A 20,527-nucleotide genomic window follows, 5' to 3' on the forward strand; every position below is an offset into this window, starting at 1 on the left:
CATAATATCTATATGCCTTCACGAATACGGTCTAAAGGACACCTTATAATCATTTTTCCATCCCATAGATAATCCACCACTTCTCTTATCCGAGTCAATATCAATTCCATTCTGAAAACCACACTTACTCTTAATTTTTGCCATACGAGAACCCTATAGTTTAGTTTCAATCAAGAAAACTACAGAGGGATTTGAGTCCCTCAGCATATGCCAGAGACATTAAACTATCCGAGGTCTCTCCAAACCTCGAACGTTCCAACTTAAAAACTTCATCGCTTCTGTTTGGCCTCTTTAGCAAGGCTTGCCGATCTGTTTTGGTTTGGTACCTACATCAAAATACCCAAGAGGCTTCATATGAATCTACGTTTGAGGAAACTCTTAAAGCACTTGATTGAAAACAAGGCCATTTTAGCCCATCAATTTGTCTTATTGGGCTATTTTCTTCTTTTGAAACTGTTATCTCTTCATTAAATTTATTACTGACATCATTTTAATATGGCCTATCTCACTTACTATTATTGGCCCAAAGATTAATGGGATATTTGACTTTCCTTTTTCAAAGTAAAGAATTTTGGACGGAAATCCCTTATTTGTTCCTTGATTCATAGGAATAGATTATGACTCCTTCGGATTACTCCCTCCATAATTATTCGTAGAGTTGCCATAATTTGAAACTTTTCCACCACTATCCTCCACCAGCCACTTGCTCTTCCACGCCGCAATTTTTTTAAACTGTGCACGGAGTGAAATATCCCACTAGAACTAGTACTTCTATTTCAGATGAGTTGCTTTGATCGATTAATAACTTTCACGGTGCCCTAATATGCCATATAGAAAACAAAAAAAGTGAGTTTTTCGTATTCAAATCTGACATAGACAGACATACCGTTTGAGAGTGTGAGTTTTTTTTGTTCTTTTCAGTGGTTTTTTGACATCTAACCGTACCCTTAACCTTATTATTCCTTTGTATCATAACTAGATAGTTGATGTATCATATTCTAAAAAGTTCCCAATAAAGTTTCCTAACTGTCTTGCAACTACCTCGGACATAAAACCATGGGGGAGGTCATGGATAATAATCCAGAAATAAACTTCTGTTAATTGGATGGTCAACGGGTCTTCCCCTTACTTTAGCCTGTGTAACACCAACAAATGTGAATTAAAATTCCACATGCCATTTTTTCTCAATCCGATCCATAACTACTTCAAAATAAAATCGAAATAAGAATTTGTCATTTTCCAGATCTGATATTGAGACTCCTCCTATAGGATGCCATACATTGGCTAGTGTCAATCTCATAGTTTGGAAGTGAATCACACTTGAAATAAGAAATGTTCCCACAAAACAATTTGCATAAGATGTCTCACTATTAAATGATTTTACCTCTAACTGAATGGATTCTTCCTCTGCGTTATTTAAAGATAAACTCACTATAAAATCCTCTATTGGCTAAAACCGGTAAAGAATCGTAGGCTCGTTATGGTGGACAAACTTGAAGAATAAAATACTGTGCTAACAAGAGTAGAAAAAACATGTCAAAAGATAGAGAGAGAGTGCGTTAAAACACAGAAAAATTGAGTTTGCATGAATCCAACTTTGATTTAAGTGTATACATTTAAAAAAAATGAATGCATATACTCATTTTCATATCGATGAATTTAATTGTTTGTCTATACAATATATCAATATAAAATGGTACTAATTTGATAATATTATTAATGATTTGTAAAAATTAAATTAAATCAAATCAAAATTATATATAATTATATTTATATATAATATTTAATATTAAATTAAAATTATATATGATTTTACTATTTATTTACCCGATAAATAAATACCATAACATGTTACGAATAATCATGGAACGCCAAACTATCCTTATTTTATATCATGTTAGCTTAGGCATTCTATTTAAGGGTGTTCAAATAATAATTGAACCGAACTAACATTAATCGAATTAATCGAATTGTATAATCTTTTAAACATTAGTTGAACTAAAATATTTCGATTAATTGATTGGTTAACCAAAATTTATATGTTTATGTCTTTTGGTTAAAATAAATACATTGAAATGAACTTTTGTCTTGAAAATTAACCCAATTAATTAAAATTTTATGTCTTGAAACACTACATAAGTCTTTAAATTAACACATAAATAACACATAATATTAATTATTAAGTTCGATTAATTTAATTAATTACTCAATTTTGAATAAAATTAACCGATGACTAAAATTTTAAAAATCATTAATTAATCTCCAACTGATTTAAGTTCGATTATTGACTAATTAATTAAATTAGATAATTCTATTAATTAATTCGATTTTAAATGAAAGTTTGAAAATACTAATTCTATTGGCTGCGACCGCAAATTTAGGGAAGTCAAAACCTTAGACAAACAAAAACGGGTTAGAGTGTAATGATATATCCATGGTTTGACTCTATATTACTCCCTCTGAAATAACGACAACCGCCAAATGCACAAAGATTTCATCCTACTTTCCTTAAGCTAACACGTGGAAACAACATAGCGGTCCAAGATGAAACCCACCTGTAATTACAAGCCTGAGATCCCCGTTCATCTCATCAACCTTCTCTCTCTTTTTTTGATAGGGGTGGGGCCCAAGACTAGAGCTTTGCTTTGCTGGCTTCTAGCCCTCCATTGTTGGTCTTTTATGGGTCTTGTCTGCTGAGAATTAGAGGGAGAAACAAGAGAGACCCCATCGCAATTTGCCAAGTAAGAGAAAAAGGTTTTATTAGTTTGTTCAGGCCAAAGCCGAAATCTTTCACATAAATACACTGCCCTTTTTGAACAAGGAAAAGAAAAAAAACCCCTCTTCCTTTTCATTTTTTCTGTTATGTTCTTATCTTGTTCTTGTTCTTCAATTATATCTCATCACTCAAAAGCCAAAACCCAAACTTTATCTTTTGATTTGGTTGATCCATAGATCTGCTAATTCCAATCCCATGCTCGCATGAAGTTTTTTCCTTTTCTGTTTCCGGATCCTCTTCTTCAAGTTTAAACCAAAGTGGTCAAACTACAAGGTATACTTCTTATTTTTTATTTTAACATTTAGTGTGGGACAGTGGGAAAATGAGTTGAATTACGAGGATTAAAGGGTCTTAAGGGATATGTAAAACTGGGTTGTTTAAAGTTCTCAACGTGAAACATTAGACCTTCTGGATGTTCTAATGGCTGACCAACTACTTCGTTAGAAAAAAAGAAAAGAAAAGAAAGTGAGCTTTGACCGGTTCTTTTGTTTTTAAAAACCTTCCTTTTTGTTTCTGTTGTTTGAGCACGATATTATTATCTTTTTGTAAATTATTGATCTGCTAATTATTGATTATACAGTTATCAAATTTGTTTTTTCATCTGAGTGATGCTGTTAACTTTGTATTTGAGGTTAAGAGTAGTGGAAGATATTATTTTTACTTAAGGCTTCCTTGGTTTAGTTGTTTTTGAGCTTTATTGCACATTGCAATATTGCTAACCTTTTGGTCTGCTTTGTTGTTGCTGTTGCTGTAGTACTATTTACATTATCTTGTTGAGAAGCAAAGGAGGATACGGCTTCGTTGTTCAGGTTTCTAAGGTTTGGTTGTATATAGGGCACATTTAGATGTGGAGAGAACTTGGAGGGGTTTCTGGATGAGATGAGGGATGTTATCTGGGTTGATGAACTTTTTGAGGGCCTGTTTTCGGCCAAAGTCAGATCAATACAGTCACACAAGTTTGGATACCGGAGGTCGCCAAGATGGGCTTTTGTGGTACAAGGACACAGGGCAGCACGTCAATGGTGAGTTCTCAATGGCAGTGGTTCAGGCAAACAATTTACTTGAGGATCAGAGCCAACTTGAGTCTGGTTGTTTGAGTTTAAATGAGTTGGGTCCCTATGGTACTTTTGTTGGCGTATATGATGGACATGGGGGCCCAGAGACTTCACGTTTCATAAATGAACATCTTTTTCAACATCTCAAGCGTAAGTACAAAGCCTTTGCTTGGGGTTAATTATTTATTAACCTTTATTTACTGATTAAGTAGATGAAACTAATATTCTATAAGCAATTTGTTTTGGATAGAATTAAATGATTGAATAGCATGGTAAAGTTGTTGCCGCTATAGTTGAAGACTTAAGGTTTGTTGTTCTAAATCCAAACAGTTTTAGGTTCATGATTATCACTTTTGTTATTTTGCATCTCACTGCTGATTCGTAGCTGTAGATTGTGGTCTTTGTCTTGACTTAATTTTATTTTTATTTTCTTCATGCACTTTTGTGTCATTGATGTTTACTATTCAACAATATTTGTTATGTTCAGGGTTCACTTCAGAGCAGCAGACAATGTCAGTTGATGTGATACGAAAAGCGTATCAAGCAACAGAAGAGGGTTTTTTGTCTCTTGTTACGAAACAGTGGCCTATGAAGCCACAAATTGCAGCTGTTGGATCCTGCTGCCTGGTTGGTGTCATATGTGGTGGAACCCTCTATGTTGCCAACCTTGGTGATTCGCGTGCTGTTTTGGGGAGAGCTGTGAAGGCAACAGGAGAGGTTCTAGCCATTCAGCTGTCGGCTGAGCATAATGTGTGCATAGAATCTGTAAGACAAGAGCTGCAGTCATTGCACCCTGATGACTCACAGATTGTTGTTTTGAAGCACAACGTATGGCGTGTAAAAGGTCTCATACAGGTAATTTTCATCTGATCATGCTATAGACACTCAAGAGAGTCCTTGCCCAAGTTTAGCACTACAGAGAATGCTACTTATGATTATTTAAAAATTTTGTTTTAGCCTTCTTGATTTATACTCAATGCTTAGAGCATAAACATGGGGCAGAGTTTCATCTGATGATGCTTATTTTTTTTAAAAGTAAAAATGAGCAAAGGCCTTTAAAAGTTTTTAAAGTAAAAATGTTATATGATTACAATTCCCAAGCAGTGTTTGATGGGAAATTGTTTGATTGGTTGGAAAGAAAGAGTTATATCAGCTGCATCATATTTTTCCTCCTATATGGTGGAGCCATGGAAGGGGAAGGATAGCCATTATAATTATTGGTTCCGGTTGGATGTATGGCTTTATCTGCAAAGTGAAAAGAGGAAAAAGGAAACAAAAAAAATCTTTGGCTATGAGAGAAGTTTGTAATTATTAAAGATCATGGAAAAGGATAAAATGGTGCTACTGGCTGTTGCCTAAAAGCTTGCAATCTAAAAAAGTTGTTGGACTGTATGTTGATCTCATGGAAAGGAAGAATTTTGATAGTTATCCATTGATACGGCACGTTCCTGTTGATGGTTATTAGGTTTTATTATGGAATCACATTAGCTGCTGGATTTTCATCTGTATAGGTATATGATCTAGGAGTTAATTCTCTCATGTTTCAGTTTTACAAGAGAATAAGCTAAAAATCCTGGTTTGTGCTGTACTGGTGGCTTTGGGAGATGTTCGGAGCCGTCTCTTGGCAAAATGACCCCCCTCCCCCTGGCGCACACGCGCAAAGGGAGGATATGTAATTCACTGTGTGAGATCGGAGTAATAGTTCTTTTACCATGCCCCGTAAGTTCATCTTATTTCAATGATTGATCCTAGCACTGCCTTAATTCATTCACGAAGCATCTGCAATAAGTTTACTAAAACAACCCCCTCACCATTTCCCAAATGAAGAGAGGCTTAGTACATTTCACTAGTGCATGCAATCTGTCCAGCGGTTCAAGATTGTAATTCTGTTTTTATGATTTTCCATGGTATGTTCTACTTTCCCTTGCATATTGAGAGTGTTATTGGTAGAATTCTTAACCTTTCAGGTTTCCAGATCAATTGGTGATGTATATTTGAAAAAGGCTGAGTTCAACAGCGAGCCTTTATATTCAAAATTCCGCCTTCGTGAACCTTTGAAGAGGCCAATATTAAGTGCAGACCCATCAATATCAGTTCACCAACTGCAGCCACATGATCAGTTTGTGATATTTGCATCAGATGGGCTCTGGGAGCACTTAAGCAATCAAGAAGCTGTTGATATAGTACAAAATCATCCACGAAGTGTAAGTTCATGCCTCAAAGTTAAATATAGTTGATCTGTTTATAACACGACTCCGTTCTCCTATCCTTCTGAAACTTCCATTTGCTTCCATTTGGTTAGAGTATGAAAGCCCTTTTTAGTTGGTTGCTGATAATAGATTATGGAAGCTTTGATTGTGATATTGAGGATATTTCCTTTGTTGTATGACTATGAGCTATGGCATCCCACCTGAAGAGCCATGATTTCCAGCTACTGCTTGTTCAATATTTTTCCATGCCATTACTGCTTCTTAACATTTGCCTTTTAACTTTCAAGCAAAATACCTTGATAACAAGTCGTCCAGTTTGAACACTACCTCCCTACATCGCATTTTATTTGATCTTCAAACCAATCGACTGATAATGAATGACAATATGCTCTGTAATGAACATTTTTACGCCCTTCTTCAATGTTTCTTGTTGCATGTGGGTCAAGTGACTACATGCATACACGAATGCATGCTCATTCAAGGAGGAACAACAATGTTCTCGTTTTCTTCTGTCTTTTGATTTTGTTTTCCTCTGTTCATTCACAGATAAGTAGTTGCGTTTATTGTGTCATCTTAAAATAAGTGTACCAAAAGAACTGAGAAATTAACCTTTTTTTCTTATTGGGTTTTGGACTTAATGCAGGGAAGTGCAAGAAGGCTGGTAAAAACTGCTCTAAAAGAAGCAGCAAATAAGAGGGAAATGAGATATTCTGACTTGAAGAAGATTGACCGAGGCGTGCGTCGGCATTTCCATGATGACATCACAGTAATCGTGGTGTTTCTTGACTCAAATCTCATGAGCGGGGCTAGTTCGGTTAAGGGTCCGAATCTATCAGTTAAAAGAGGAGGAGTCAGCTTGCGTCCTAATATACTGGCTCCTTGTGCCACACCAACAGAAGCTGGCAGTACCTAATCGTGCTGCATGCTTTTATTTGTTGCATCATTGTCTAATGTGAATACACCAGGTAGATTCCAAAGGCCATAAGAGGAACAAGCCTTCAATTCTTTAATATACCCTGTAATTTTAACTGGAAAGCAATACCTGCATTTAGCATTGTGCCGAAAATCTTAAAATGAGCTTAGAGGAAAAGTGCAAGATGAGGTGACAGACAGATTATTATAGTTAATTAGGCTAGTTTCCGTTCTCATTATATCAGTCTCCTTTTGTTCTTCAGTTACTGCATTCGACTCTTTTTGACTTTGTTAATTCCACTGTTTCCACAGTATATGTTCTTTTATTTTATTTTATTTTATTTTTTATTTTTATTTTTTTGGAAATACAATCACAGTTAACATCTTACTGATCAGAAGCAAAGGGAGCTAGCAACCATTTCATGGTTTATGGATATCTAGTGAAATTATGTTTCTGAACTCATTTCTGGGCTTTCATAAATTATTGTTGGATCGTATTCCCTGCTAAAACTCAATAAGATTAATACCTGCCGTTTCTCGAATTTCGAATTTTACAGTGTTGGATTGTTTTGTCTGAAATATTGACGAAGGATTCAGGGACAATTCCACCATTTCGTTTAATGTTGTCTGGCAGGCATATCTGTTCATGCTTTTCCGGTGGTCTGCTGGTTAGCAAGTTTCATATTAGACTTTGACAATACTATTATTAAATGTTTTCTTGTCAAAATCTATACATTTGAATTATGTATAGTGAAGATTTCAAAGGGAATTCCATAAAATATTTGGTAACGGGACTCTCCTATTTCATAAATTTTAACTTTTTGGTTTCAAGATTCAAATATGAGAAATATCAGCATAATGACAACAAAAAAACATCCCTTCTGAGATTTTTTTTTACTGATTTCATTTTCTAAACAAACAATTTCCCTGTGTAGATAAAGCATGCAGATACCAGGGTTAAAAAAAAAAAATTGGAGAGTCAGCTCATTCATACATGTCCAACAAAGCCATGGTTTGATCTGACTGTTTAGTTTTTTCATTTTCTTTTTTAACTGTGATTCGAACCCAAATTATTTTTTAGAGAAGATAAACATTAGATCAATAGGTCAAAACTTTGGGTTCTTAAGTTCTCAATATTTTTCTTTTAAATATTCATACCCGACCTGTTTTGAGATAGATATTGGGATAAAGATCTCTAAAGCCCCTTCCAATACATGAGAGAGCTCCAAAAAACAAAAAACCTGACATGCGAATATGACTAACATAGATGGCAATGGCTAATGCAAACAGCTAATGATAGAAAATCCACAAGCTTCTCCCTAGGAATGCATGAAAGAAAAGAAGCTAACCCATCCACCAACAGCAGAAAAGAAACACATATTGGAACATAAGTTTTGAGCAGAATTCGAGAGGGTTCGAAGTTTCACTATCTTCTATTAGTAGTTTTGTACAACATGCAATGATACACATCCTAGAAAAGCTTGATTATGATCATGCAAATGAATAATTACAGGTTTTACAATTTAAATTCCAGAAACATCCTTCCTACCTTAGATACATTGAAACCAAGAACTGAGAGAAGAGTATGAATTCACTAACTACGGTAGCCGGAGAATGTATCCCAAGCAACGGGACAATGTCTACCTGCAACCAGTTTTCAACAGCTGATCCCACCACCGCACCAGCAACAAGCCCCCCTATAGTAATCAATGTAGCCTTACCTGCCAAAAGAGAGGAAAAAAACACAAAGGAAATGACTTAAGATGTTTCATCTAAACTGAAGTTTAAACAAGTTCGGAATTTGTCCAAGAATGCTGTCTAATCTATTGGCATGCTTTGGCAGGTCATAAAACCCCTATGGCAGGCGAACTTCCTTTTGCTTTAAAAGACTTCAATAGCAAAGCCTCAGTTCAACTCGAGGAAACCGATAAGGTTATTAGCTCAAACAAAGAAAAATTCTGATAAACCACTAGAGAGGGAAGCACAAAGAAGAGCTAGCCCTATGGAATGATTATAAAACTACTGCAAATCTTCTATGCATGATAAAATGAAATTTGGAAATTTTCCAGTAATCCATTTTCACAAGCAATACCCTACAATATATGAACTAGTGAATAAAGTTAAATCAAATATAAACCATGAGATACAATGTTTTTCACTCAGTAAGAAGCAGCAGCACTCCGAGACCTGAAGGTTTTCTCTGCTCTTTCTCCCTGTCCTTTGCTTCTTTGGATAAGAAGAAAAAGCAAACAAATAGCAAGTAGAAATTGCTGGATTCTCATATTTGACAAAAGCAACATCTAATTAAAATTTCTATTGCAAGCAATAAAATCCACATGCAAGAAGTCTCATTACCTAGCTTGACATTCTTTCTGGTCATAAAATATAAGGAAGCCCCAAAGCTACTTGCTAAGATAAGCCCGGGAACATCAGGTCCGGTGTAAGGAACCACAGAGGACGTAGAAGCTCCATTCACATACGTCAGAACCATAAGAGCTCCATATACACCAGCTTGTAAGCCCAATTCGCTTGTAACCGGCGCTACAACTGAAACGGGTAAATTCTTCACAGTTGTTTGCACCCACCGTGGCATCGATCCCACCCCGGAAGGATTAACAGGTTTAACATCTGCATATCTAATGCTTCTGTCCACCACCTTTCCGGCTCGTCGTTGGGTTAAGCTTCGCATAAGCAACATGTCATACGCAGCCTCAACCTAAAAACATAAAACATAGTACTAAGAAAACAAAAACCATAGATTACCATGCTATGTCCAGGGGATCTTCTTAGTTAAGTGAAAAGAAGGATAGATGAACCACCATAAGCATCATCTACTTCATGGCAACAAATAACAGCATCTGCATAATCTAGAACATGGGAAATGTCCACCAGATACAAATGGGAAATTACATGCTATAAAGAACTTTCTTTTTTTTTTTTTTGGTAGGTATGCTGTAAAGAACAATTATTGTAAATTGAGACAATAAAATCAAATCCAGGTAATAGACACAAAGTAAAAAACTCAAATCGCAATTTGAGAGGATAAATAAATGATAGAATTTGCAAACTACACAGAGAAGATTGGAAATGCTAACAAGTTGCATGATTATCGGATTTACACAAAAAGGTTCAATATTTATCATCAAAATCTTTTGAACTTCAGAAAATTCTGAAATTGAACAAAAGAATAAAAAGAAGGGCAATGAATTACCTGAGCGATAGCTTCTTGGTCATCCTTAATAGAGGCAACAATCGAATTCTTAGCGCGAAGAATATCATCAAAAGAAGCATTTTCGGAGACCCCAAGGAGCTTGAGCGCGTTCTCAACAGACATCTCGAAGGGAGCCGAGTCATCAGCTGGTGAACCAGCTCGAGCTGCTAATATTCGCCGGGAGTGGACGATTGTGGTGGTTCTCCAGGGCTCGGTCTTTGTGGGTTTAAAAGAAGGGTAGGTTTGGGTGGGGAGGTTGACCGGCGGTCTGGGAATAGGGGTGCCTGGAGTGAGACGGTTTGACCGGACGGAGAGTGTGGTTGCAGCCATTTTTCGAACAAAAAATGATAAAAAAAATGTTTTTTTATTTCCCTTCTTTTTTGGGACAAGAAAACGTAAGGTGAATTTAATCAGACATGAAAAAAAAAAGCTTATGCTTGCGCTTGGGTCGGGAGTATGTTTTCTTTTGATGGGGACCGTTCGATTGTCTGACCAAATCATTCTGTGTAAATTTTGCTTAAAAATTGCACATTAAAATTTCAGGAAATTACAGCCTAATTGTCTTTAACAGTTCTCGATCCCCACTGGCGTAGCTTAAGACAAAAGAAAGATGTTAAAATCACAGCCAAAAAAACCAAGAAAAAAAAAACTAAAAATTGTGGTGATGAGAGTAAGCAGCAGGTGTACACGTCTCTAATTTCTGGACAGTCCCTTAACCAAACAAAAGGTCATCTAGGGGCAGTTGAAGGGCGTTAATTGTTACGCCATTGAAGAACAAACATCCACAAAAACATGTTGGCTATGAGTAAATGGTTCACGCTCACACCTTTTATGTCTAACAGGTTTAGTAAGAGAGTTGGGTTTTCCAACAGCCCTGGTTCTGTTCGAGCCCATGTCAATGGAGGAGGAGACGACACCAACAATAGTAAAAACAACGACAAGAAGAAGAAGAAGAAAGTTGTGGTGGTTGGCTCGGGTTGGGCTGGTCTCGGTGCTGCTCACCATCTCTGCAAACAGGTTCTTACTATATTTGCTTACAGGGAGAATCCTGTCTTTCCCTTGAGTAACTTACAGTTTAGGTGAAAATGAGGAGTTACGATTTTTGTTTCAGGGATATGATGTTACTGTTCTTGATGGTGGTGATGGTATAGGCAGTCCAGATAATGTCGGTATCGAAGGTAAATCATTGTAGAACCAAACTTTTATGTTTCTGCTCTTCTGCCATGATCGAATCATACAAATGAAGTGCCACAAAGGGCTTGGTTTTCCCATTAATGCACTAGTATGACTTATGTTGCTCCTCTAATAATTTGTTTATTAGATTCTTTGATTGAATATTGAACACTAATCTCTGGTTTGAACCCTTTTTTCCTTCTTTTATTTGGGGGGTGTTAGGGTTTTGGTATCCCTATAAAAATATATTCAGTCTTGTTGATGAGTTGGGTATCAAGCCCTTCACTAGCTGGACAAAATCTGCACAGTATTCAGGGGAAGGATTAGAGGTATTTTCTATTAGTTGCTTTGAACAAACATGCCATTCCAACTGATATAAGAGCTGTTATAGTTGCATGATTCAATAGTTTTTACTATCTGTTTGGAACAAAGCTAGCAAATCAAGCAATAATTTTCTCGTCATTGTTATAAGAATGATTTGTTCATAGTAAAAAGTAAAAAACAAAGACATTTCTCCCATTGTGAAAACCTTGTTGGTAAGCTAAATGTTATGAACCTTCGATAGAGCTGCTTTCGGTTTTCTAAACAGACACGGGATAACTATGCAGGTTGAATTTCCAGTATACCAGGAACTCCCTCAATTGCCAACTCCATTAGGAACCTTATACCACACTCAAGTATGTTCTTAGTTCCATCTTCATGCTTTATTTGCTAGTCTGTAAAGTCGATAGTTCCGCTTATTAACATCTGGAAATCGTTCCATTATATGCAGTTTGTCCGACTCCCCTTGGTTGATAGATTAACATCACTTCCTCTGATGGCTGCAGGCAAGTAGTAATGATTCATTGTCTTCCAAAAAAGTAATGGTGTTTTCCCAATGCCGGGAGATATCGACTTTATCCTTTTTTTTTTTTCTAATAAGTCTTCCCTGCTTTTGCACTGAATACTAGGCTGATTATTTTCCGTCTCTTTGGGATTGTAACTGGATGTTTTTAAATAAACATAATTATGGCAATCTTTCTTAGCTTTCTATTTATTTCCATCATCAGCTGACCGTTCCTCCTGTTTGCAGTAATTGACTTTGACAACACTGATGTTGCCTGGAAAAAATATGATTCAAGTAAGGATTCCCTTTCAGACTAGAATCCATCACTGAATGAATCAAAGATGAAATATTCAAGTGCCTTATTCAGAGGTTTAACTGGTAGTTACTGCAAGGGAGCTTTTTAAACGGTTTGGATGCTCAGAGAGGCTCTATCAAGATATTTTTGGTCCGTTACTTCAAGTGGGTTTGTTTGCTCCAGCAGAGCAAAGTAGTGCTGCAGCAACTCTAGGACTGCTATATTATTTAACTCTTGCCCACCAGGTTTGATTGTTGAAGTTCCTCTCTATAAATGTTTTGAACCTGTGCAAAGAATTTTCAACCCAACTTCCATTCCAATCTGTAATCTGCTGTTCCTCAAATTTGACCCTGTGAAGTTTTATGTTATGAATGGTTATAGAAGCATTTCGATGTAGCATTTTGTCGTGGAACTACTAAGCAGAAAATTTTCGAGCCATGGGTGGAGTCTTTGAAGGCTAAAGGTTGTGAAATGTTGGAGGATAAAAAGGTGACAGATTTTAACTTCGATGAGGAAACAGGTTGCGTAACAGAAGTAGTTTGTGGCAACGAGACATACAGTGTTGATGCAGTTGTCGTGGCTGTCGGGATCACCTCACTTCAAGAAACTATCAAGAAAAGGTTTGCCCTTCTGTTCTTTCCTTAAATAGGATTCATCGTTGTGTAATATATGCTATAAGTTTGGAACTTAATACACGTAGTTTAAGTTGAATTTATCTTTTCAATATGTTGAAGCAAAGCTTAATGTCGTAATTTTTAGTTGGATGGTCTTCCATTCTTTTATGTTTTCTCTAAATCTGTACTAGAGATTTAGTGCTTCAGTTGACCGCTGTTTTCAGCTATCCTGTTTAATTGGCAATTGAGTCCTGTTTAGTGCAGCATTATGTAAACGGGAAGAGTTTCTGAAAGTTTTGAACTTAGCCGGCATCGATGTGGTTACTGTCAAGTTGTGGCTGGATAGGAAGGTCTGTACCTAGATCTTCCCTTGGTTTAGAACTAAATATCATAACAACAATCTTGTGCATTTCTGTAATGGATTTCTTTGTTTACTTTATTTTCCTCCTTTGATCTATTATTTTGACTTAAAACTGGTTGTCTGCTTCGATGGTATATCCATCTATGCACTTTTCTGTTATGCTCTTGCAGTAGGTTCTAGAGAAATTTGACTCGGATTTACTGAGTTTAAAAAGATAATAGGTAGACAGCTAATCATGGTCCTTTTATTTTTCATCACAAGAAATTGCAGCAAAAATAAACTTGGCTGCATCTTAAAGGATATTATGCTGCATCGAGAAGTTACTTTGCCAAGGTGCTAAAGTTGATATTATGTATTGAATATACCAGGTTGCCATCCCGAATCCGAGCAACGCTTGTGCTGGATTTGATGATTTATTCGGGTGCACCGTATTTGACTTGAATGTAATTCATGACGAACATAAAGATGATACAGAAACTGTATTAGAAGCTGATTTTGTAAGTTCATGCATTCAAACACGGGTCTTAATTTTTTTCATTGGAAGGAAAGAATTTTTGAAACTCTGCCTTCGAATATGGGTCTCACCTTTACCTTGTCATGCAGTATCATGCCAATGAGTTGCTGCCTTTGAACGATGAGCTTGTAACCGAAAAGGTTATTTCATACCTATCAAAGTACATAAATGACCTCGAGAGGGCCTGTGTCGTGGACAAAGAAATCGGAAGGTTTCCGAAAAGATTGACTCATTTTTTCCCGGGTGAGCACCTAACCGCCTAATTGAATTGAACGGTAACATAGTGTATATCAAGGGAGCGATGAGGGTTTATTTTGCCAAGAGTTTATTAACTTTAGACTTAATCTTGCAAGATGTTTTTAACTACTTAAGTTAGGAAAATCATGATGCATATATGGAAGAAAACCCATAAATAGACTTTGATCAAACATAGTCTTATAAATTTCGGACCTTTTAAAGCATTCTGCAATATGTTTAGATACCTTTGGTCTAAATCACTACCTAATTCAGTGTTTTCTTGCTTCTTGAAAAGGTTCATATAAGTCCATGATGCGTGGATCTACATCGTTCCCTAATTTGTTTATGGCTGGAGACTGGATAATAACCCGACACGGTTCCTGGTTACAGGTTGCTTTTGTGATCTCAAATTGCATATAATTTAGCCAAAGATTTTTATAGCATAATATAACTGGTTAGAACATGGTTTTTACTTGTTTATAACAGGAGAAATCATATGTCACGGGGCTTGAAGCTGCAAACAGGGTGGTAGATTATCTTGAAGAAGGGAGTTTTGCCAAAGTGATTCCTGTTGAGGAAGACGAGCCTCACATTGAAGCACTTCGCAGCTTAAATAGACGGCTTAACGAGGTCATCAGCCAAGTTCCCTTGTCCAGTTATTTTCTTCAATAGATCCAATACAAAATAATGTATACAACAAATACGCACGTTCATGCAGAAGAATGCACCTCTGAATTTGGGGATCATGTAAAGGCAATAATAATTATTATTGACTTCAATATGAATCATGCTTAGGAAACAACTTACCTTCTTTTCCATCTAATGTACACAATTTTACAAGGGCATCCCGCTTAACAAAGCAGGGATGGATCCATAAAAATCACAGAATAACTGTTTTGGGTTCAAAAGACGATTGAGATTACTTATGATAAACATCAGCCAGCTTTTGATGTTCTTACCACTTGTGGCAGGGTAACTGAATCAAGGTTCTTGGGATAGGGAGTCCACAAGCCAAATCCACCTCTACTTTCTTTCATGCTACTACCGCTACCCTTGAACTCACTCAAGCTTTTCACCCACTCTACCTTAGAAGAATGTTCCCGAGTATGTGGGTGCAGGATAAAAAGTGAATAGTACTCGCAATTTCGAAACATAAAGAACTTAAACAACCCCTTTAACCTGTATACAACATAGCCAAAGCTCAGTTGGTCTCTTGGTGTGAAGAGATTGACCTCATTGAACCACAAGCAGTTAAACAAATTATTCAGTGCTGTATGTTCCCTTATAATTATGGCTCCCTCTGGCACATCTGCATTTGGTTTTTGTGTTAGTATCAAGAAATATAAAATGCATCAATAGAAAAAATATATATAATGCATCCTTTATGAACTCATTGGAAGGGCATGCACTTCACTACTCAAGGCAACCCTTCCATATTTCATAGAAGAGCCCTATGTCTCCCTTCATACCGCTAATCGTATTTTTCTTCAAGCTCCATGGCTCCATGCCCTCAGAGTAATATATCTTCATATGCAGATCGATAAGAGGTCTGGCATATCGCTTCCTCCGCTTGTTTGCATCAGCCTCCTCATATATACTCCTATGATGTTTGTGCTGAGCAATAGCATAAGTATGCTTATCACGCCATAAGTATCTGCCAATAGAAAATAATTCATAACTGTTTCTGCATCAATGTAAATAATTCAAACTTTATATAGCTAGGGAAAAATTTAAATCAACAAGGCATATTTAGTAGGCTTGGATATCATAGGAGATTGTCTTTCCTCATTCATCAACAAGGAAAAATATGGTAAAAGCAAAATTGTTAACAATTGAAGAAGACATGAATTTACCTTTCAAGAATAAGCAATGGATCAACTATCAGCTCCATTTTACCATCAATCCAAATGCTGTACTGTGCTTGAGGGAATAACCTGTGGGTTAAAATCTTGGGAACCTTCCCATTCCTTCTGGGCTCATCATAAGGTTGATGCTTCAATGGGATAAGACGCCATAAGCCTACCCACATCCCCTTATCTTTATCCTTCCTGACGGTCACATTTTCTTTAATAAATTTGAGAGATACTTCATCAACAACCATCAGAAAACAGAAGAGCTTCTTAGAACGAGTACTTATATTTGATGGCTGATGAGGTACATCATATCCATCAAAAATCCCAGATGCAACCAAAAACCTACATCTCTTGACATATTCGATATCCACGGGATTCATGTCAGCACCACCATTTTTCAGAAATCCACAGTGCACCTAAAAGGAGAATTTTATGACATTATAAAGCCATTTAATTCTCTTTTCAAACATCTAAAAGGAGTAAGAAGGAGAGGGTTGATGCAAGAATGAGAAAAATTTCATCCCCAAAACAGATGAAATCTAACAAATAATTAGGGGAAAAAATCTTTCTTTTTTTTTTTTTTTATCTCCCGGACCTAGACAATTATTTGCATTTGTTATCTACGTATATGAATACGACCAGGGGATTAAAAGCAGTAAAATATGTTCTACCTTCATACTTGGCTTCAAATTAAAATTCTCTTCTCTTTGCAGCCAGCTTTGGTTACCTCCAAATACTGCGAAGGATTGAGATCCATTGTTAACCAAATCCTCCTCCTCAATATAGGTTAGATTTTTAACAATTGCATCAGGTGTTCTTCCCTCTGGAATAACTATTTTATCAGGGTCATCAGCTACTGGAATTGGACAACCTATTTCATTAACTTACAATCAATATCACTCATATTAAAACAGAGGTATCAACACTTTGATGAAGATGAGCTAGCAATCTTACGATGTTCTGGTTTTGGCGCCAATCCAAGCAAGTCCATTGCGATGAACACCTTGCCCTCTTTGTTACATATAGCTGCATATGAAGGGAACATATTAAACCAATAACAAAACGAGGTTACAATTTGCAGACCAAAAATTTTAGATTGTTTAGGACAATTTTACTAATTATGGATGTAACCTTGACAAATAAGAAATGGTGACTAAATCGAAAATTAGTGAAGCACACAAAAAATGGAAGCAAAAGCAAATTCTGGCTTGTTTATAAACCTCCCTAATACAGAAAAGAAGCCTACCAATCTTTTTTCCAAGTATTTATCTTATTAATTAATTAACATGTACAAAAGATGATAGTATATCAAATCAAACTAACAGCATTTGTTAAGTAGTATAAGTACACTACAGGCCAATGTTGAAACATAAATTTCAGTTAACTTTATAAATGACCAGTTGCTGGAGAAAAAAAATAGTACAATAGATCAGTATCCATTCATTCTCCTACGTCATACCTTTCCAGAAACTAACAGAAAGCCGACTATTTAAATCCAAACAAAGATAGAGTTACGTACATACCAATGTAAAGATGGATGAAACCCTACCTGACAAGAAAGAAATTGAAGATTGGCATGACCAAACATGAAATAACAATACAATAAGAATAAGTAGCATCCATAGAATGCCTGCTACAAGAACCAATCGAATAAACCCCTGCTTCCACACAATCTTGATTGGATTATCTTGTGGCAACCTCATTGAAGAAAACAAGCCACTTTCATCATCTGCATCAAAACCCCCCCAAAACTACATCTTGTCAAAGTGATCCCAAAATCAATAATCCATAAAATGAAGCCGGTAACAGAAACAATTTACACTCCATTCCTTAATGACTACAAAGATATACGATCATACAACATAAATCAATGCTATAACGGTAACCCTATTTTTCAGTTCACCAAGGGATGTGAAAATCGTATAGATTTTGCTTACCTTTAGCAAAAGGGCGTTGATTATTACGGTCTCCTCTACGGTTTAAACGAACAGAATGAGGGCGTTGAAGCTTACTTTCCATTAGTACTCACTTACACCTCATAACCAATAAAAGAAAGCTTCAAAAAGCCCGGCGGAAATGATCAAAATCAAACAGGGAAAGTTACTAATAAACTACCATTGTATTAAATCTAAAAAAAAAAAAACTTGAAACTTCAACGAAATGTATCATAGATATGGAATCCAACAAAGCATAAAAAAGAAATAAAAGGGCAAAAATATTAATACCTATCAATTTCAGAGGAATTCATATAGAAAAACAGATAAGCTAAATCAGGGAGAAAGAGGAAAGGAGGTAAAACGAAAGAGTGGGTGTTGATGTTCGTTTTGAGACTCAAATCTGAGAGAAAGCAAAAGAAAATATAAATCTCAAGTAACGCTGTTTAATGTGAAAGAAACTGGGTTAACGACATCATTTTATCTCATCACCAGAAAAGAGTGAATGAAGCAATATCAATTTGGGCTCTGGGCTTCACCAGCCCAATTTTGAATTCCATCCAGCCTTGTTTTATGCTAAAACGAATTCTCTCTTAACTTAATCCAAGGTTCAATTCTCGTATCAGATATAGAGTAACTCTAAAACTCAACGTTTATCAAAGATTATTCACTGAATTACAAAGAAAAGTGACATAAAAAGCCACATAAGCATTGCTTATTAACTTGGCATTGATTAGCTTTGATCGGTCAACTTGATCAACTTATAGTGTGAATATTCTTGAACCATTATATATCTTGAAATGATTTGTACTTATTTATGAGTAATTATTTGATACATTAAAATTTTTTAACTCTACCAGTGGAGTCGTGATTTTATCATATGTCAAGTAGTATTTAAAATTTTAAAATTAAGTAAATAGGACATGTGGCAAAATCTTAACCCGTTTATAAGGCTAAAATTTCTATCGATGTGCACTATTATTTATAACTTTTATTTTATATAATTGATATATTATAAAAATTAAATTTCATAATTTTTTAAGAAAATCAACTTTTATTTAGAATTTTTGTGAACTTTTATATGATTTTTGAGCTTTTATTTTGATCTCTTTAATATATAAACTTTTTTAAAATTTTATATGTTATAAAAATAAATTTTAATAAATAATTTTTTAAAATTATACATTAAAAATATAATTTTTACTTTTACTTTTTCTTTTGAATTATTTTAGTATAAATAAACATTATGCCATGTGACGACTTTTAATCGGTTGTTTTTTAACAAATTTAAACAATTGGGTAACTTAGTAACGAAAATAAAATTGAGTTAACAATTCTAAAAAAAAATTTAAACACTAAGATATGAAAAATAAATAATTTGAATACCAATTTATCATTTTATTAATTTCCTTTTCTTATCTTTGATTTTTTTAGAAATTTTAATTTTGTCATGGTTCAACCATCAAATCGATTATTACAATATTGATATTCTTTTATAGAAAATATTCGCATTATATCTATATTTACATATTAAGTAATTAACTAACATTTATAATACTATAATAAAACATTAAAAATATTACATTTTAAAAATAAAATATAGATGGATTTAAACTAATATAAGTTATTACTTTATAAATATAAACATATTTAAATGAAATTAGATTATGTGACATCCATTTGATTTCATTTAAATATATTTATGTTTAAATCAAATGGATGTTTTAGTTGAAATGGTAGTGTTAAAGGATTGATATTTATAGTGTCCTTAGTTTAAGTTTCATTATTTGTAAATTTTATTGATTTATAAAAATATAAAATGATAAAAATATTTTTATAATAATATAATTTATTTAATTGAGTTGGTATTTAATTGATGAGTGACACCGACAAAATCAGAAGTTTAATGACAACAATTTAGGTCTAGTTTCGGAATACTTCTTAAAAGTGTTTTTGGAGAGAAGTTAAAATTTTCAACTTACCAATTTTTGACTTGGGAGAAGAATTTTTTCTCTAAAAAAATTTGTTTAGAAATGTTTTTGTTCTAAAAGTGTTTTTAAGAAGCATTCTTAAACTAGGATTTAGTTTAAGACTTTACTGTAATAAAAAATTAAAAATTTAAGTAAATAATCAATACCATCGATGAATGCATCATTTTTCTATTGAAATTGGTACGTTTTGATATCGATTTATTTGAGATATTATTTTAAATTTATTAATATTTAAAATTATATATACATATAAAATATTTAAAATATCAAATTAATGATATTAAATAAATTTTAAATATAAAATTTTAATGCAACAATAGACGCACGAACGAATAACATCGACCTCTGCGACAATGGAGCCACCAAAAGCGGTGTGTCACGCCCTATTATAAAATGTTAAAAAGTATAAAACTATAGTGCCAAATCAAGAAATAAAACGGGTGAAAGTTTTGGTTTTCTGCAAAAGTTACCTTTGAAGTTGCGGTTTTTTATTAAAATAATATAAAATTTTAATTACAAAAAAGGATAGGTTGTAGATTAATTATGAAAATAAAATGTTTTTACA

At 34.8% G+C, this 20,527-nt stretch overlaps 4 protein-coding genes across 11 annotated transcripts; 2 read left to right on the top strand and 2 right to left on the bottom strand.

Annotated features, from left to right (window-relative positions):
* The first annotated feature begins 2,564 nt into the window (after positions 1–2,564).
* LOC108479875 (probable protein phosphatase 2C 60) lies at positions 2,565–7,307 on the top strand. Of its 3 annotated transcripts, none has more exons than XM_017782711.2 (5): positions 2,565–3,049; positions 3,611–3,981; positions 4,319–4,686; positions 5,799–6,035; positions 6,685–7,307. In XM_017782711.2, the coding sequence occupies exons 2-5, from the start codon at positions 3,663–3,665 to the stop codon at positions 6,952–6,954; spliced, it is 1,194 nt and encodes a 397-aa protein (XP_017638200.1). In that variant the 5' UTR covers positions 2,565–3,049; positions 3,611–3,662; the 3' UTR covers positions 6,955–7,307. The 3 variants fall into 3 exon arrangements, with proteins under 3 accessions (XP_017638200.1, XP_017638199.1, XP_017638201.1); XM_017782710.2 differs by having other exon boundaries at positions 2,567–3,049; positions 3,531–3,981; XM_017782712.2 differs by having other exon boundaries at positions 2,567–3,049; positions 3,531–3,798.
* A 1,038-nt stretch (positions 7,308–8,345) lies between these two features.
* LOC108479380 (protein CHAPERONE-LIKE PROTEIN OF POR1, chloroplastic-like) lies at positions 8,346–10,665 on the bottom strand. The gene is made up of 3 exons (XM_017781933.2): positions 10,165–10,665; positions 9,309–9,669; positions 8,346–8,674 (listed from the first exon to the last, which is right to left on the bottom strand). Exons 1-3 carry the CDS (start codon positions 10,663–10,665, stop codon positions 8,499–8,501), a joined length of 1,038 nt encoding a protein of 345 aa, XP_017637422.1. The 3' UTR covers positions 8,346–8,498.
* Positions 10,666–10,934: 269 nt separating this feature from the next.
* On the top strand, positions 10,935–14,986 carry LOC108479378 (uncharacterized). Of its 2 annotated transcripts, none has more exons than XM_017781930.2 (13): positions 10,935–11,181; positions 11,276–11,342; positions 11,560–11,666; positions 11,946–12,014; positions 12,110–12,164; positions 12,410–12,457; positions 12,546–12,703; positions 12,840–13,078; positions 13,332–13,422; positions 13,802–13,930; positions 14,037–14,190; positions 14,480–14,574; positions 14,671–14,986. In XM_017781930.2, the coding sequence occupies exons 1-13, from the start codon at positions 10,957–10,959 to the stop codon at positions 14,854–14,856; spliced, it is 1,623 nt and encodes a 540-aa protein (XP_017637419.1). In that variant the 5' UTR covers positions 10,935–10,956; the 3' UTR covers positions 14,857–14,986. The 2 variants fall into 2 exon arrangements, with proteins under 2 accessions (XP_017637419.1, XP_052879091.1); XM_053023131.1 differs by having other exon boundaries at positions 12,843–13,078.
* LOC108479379 (probable hexosyltransferase MUCI70) lies at positions 14,920–18,477 on the bottom strand. 5 transcript variants are annotated; one of them, XM_017781931.2, is made up of 8 exons: positions 18,263–18,475; positions 17,975–18,093; positions 17,587–17,766; positions 16,992–17,063; positions 16,709–16,908; positions 16,038–16,453; positions 15,654–15,838; positions 14,920–15,493 (listed from the first exon to the last, which is right to left on the bottom strand). In XM_017781931.2, the coding sequence occupies exons 2-8, from the start codon at positions 18,054–18,056 to the stop codon at positions 15,120–15,122; spliced, it is 1,509 nt and encodes a 502-aa protein (XP_017637420.1). In that variant the 5' UTR covers positions 18,057–18,093; positions 18,263–18,475; the 3' UTR covers positions 14,920–15,119. The 5 variants fall into 5 exon arrangements, with proteins under 5 accessions (XP_017637420.1, XP_017637421.1, XP_052879093.1 ...); XM_017781932.2 differs by lacking the exon at positions 17,975–18,093 and having other exon boundaries at positions 18,263–18,477; XM_053023133.1 differs by lacking the exon at positions 18,263–18,475 and having other exon boundaries at positions 17,587–17,788; positions 17,975–18,086.
* Between the last annotated feature and the right edge of the window lie 2,050 nt (positions 18,478–20,527).

Source organism: Gossypium arboreum, chromosome 12 (genome assembly GCF_025698485.1).
Source record: "Gossypium arboreum isolate Shixiya-1 chromosome 12, ASM2569848v2, whole genome shotgun sequence".
NCBI classification, from domain to species: domain Eukaryota; kingdom Viridiplantae; phylum Streptophyta; class Magnoliopsida; order Malvales; family Malvaceae; genus Gossypium; species Gossypium arboreum.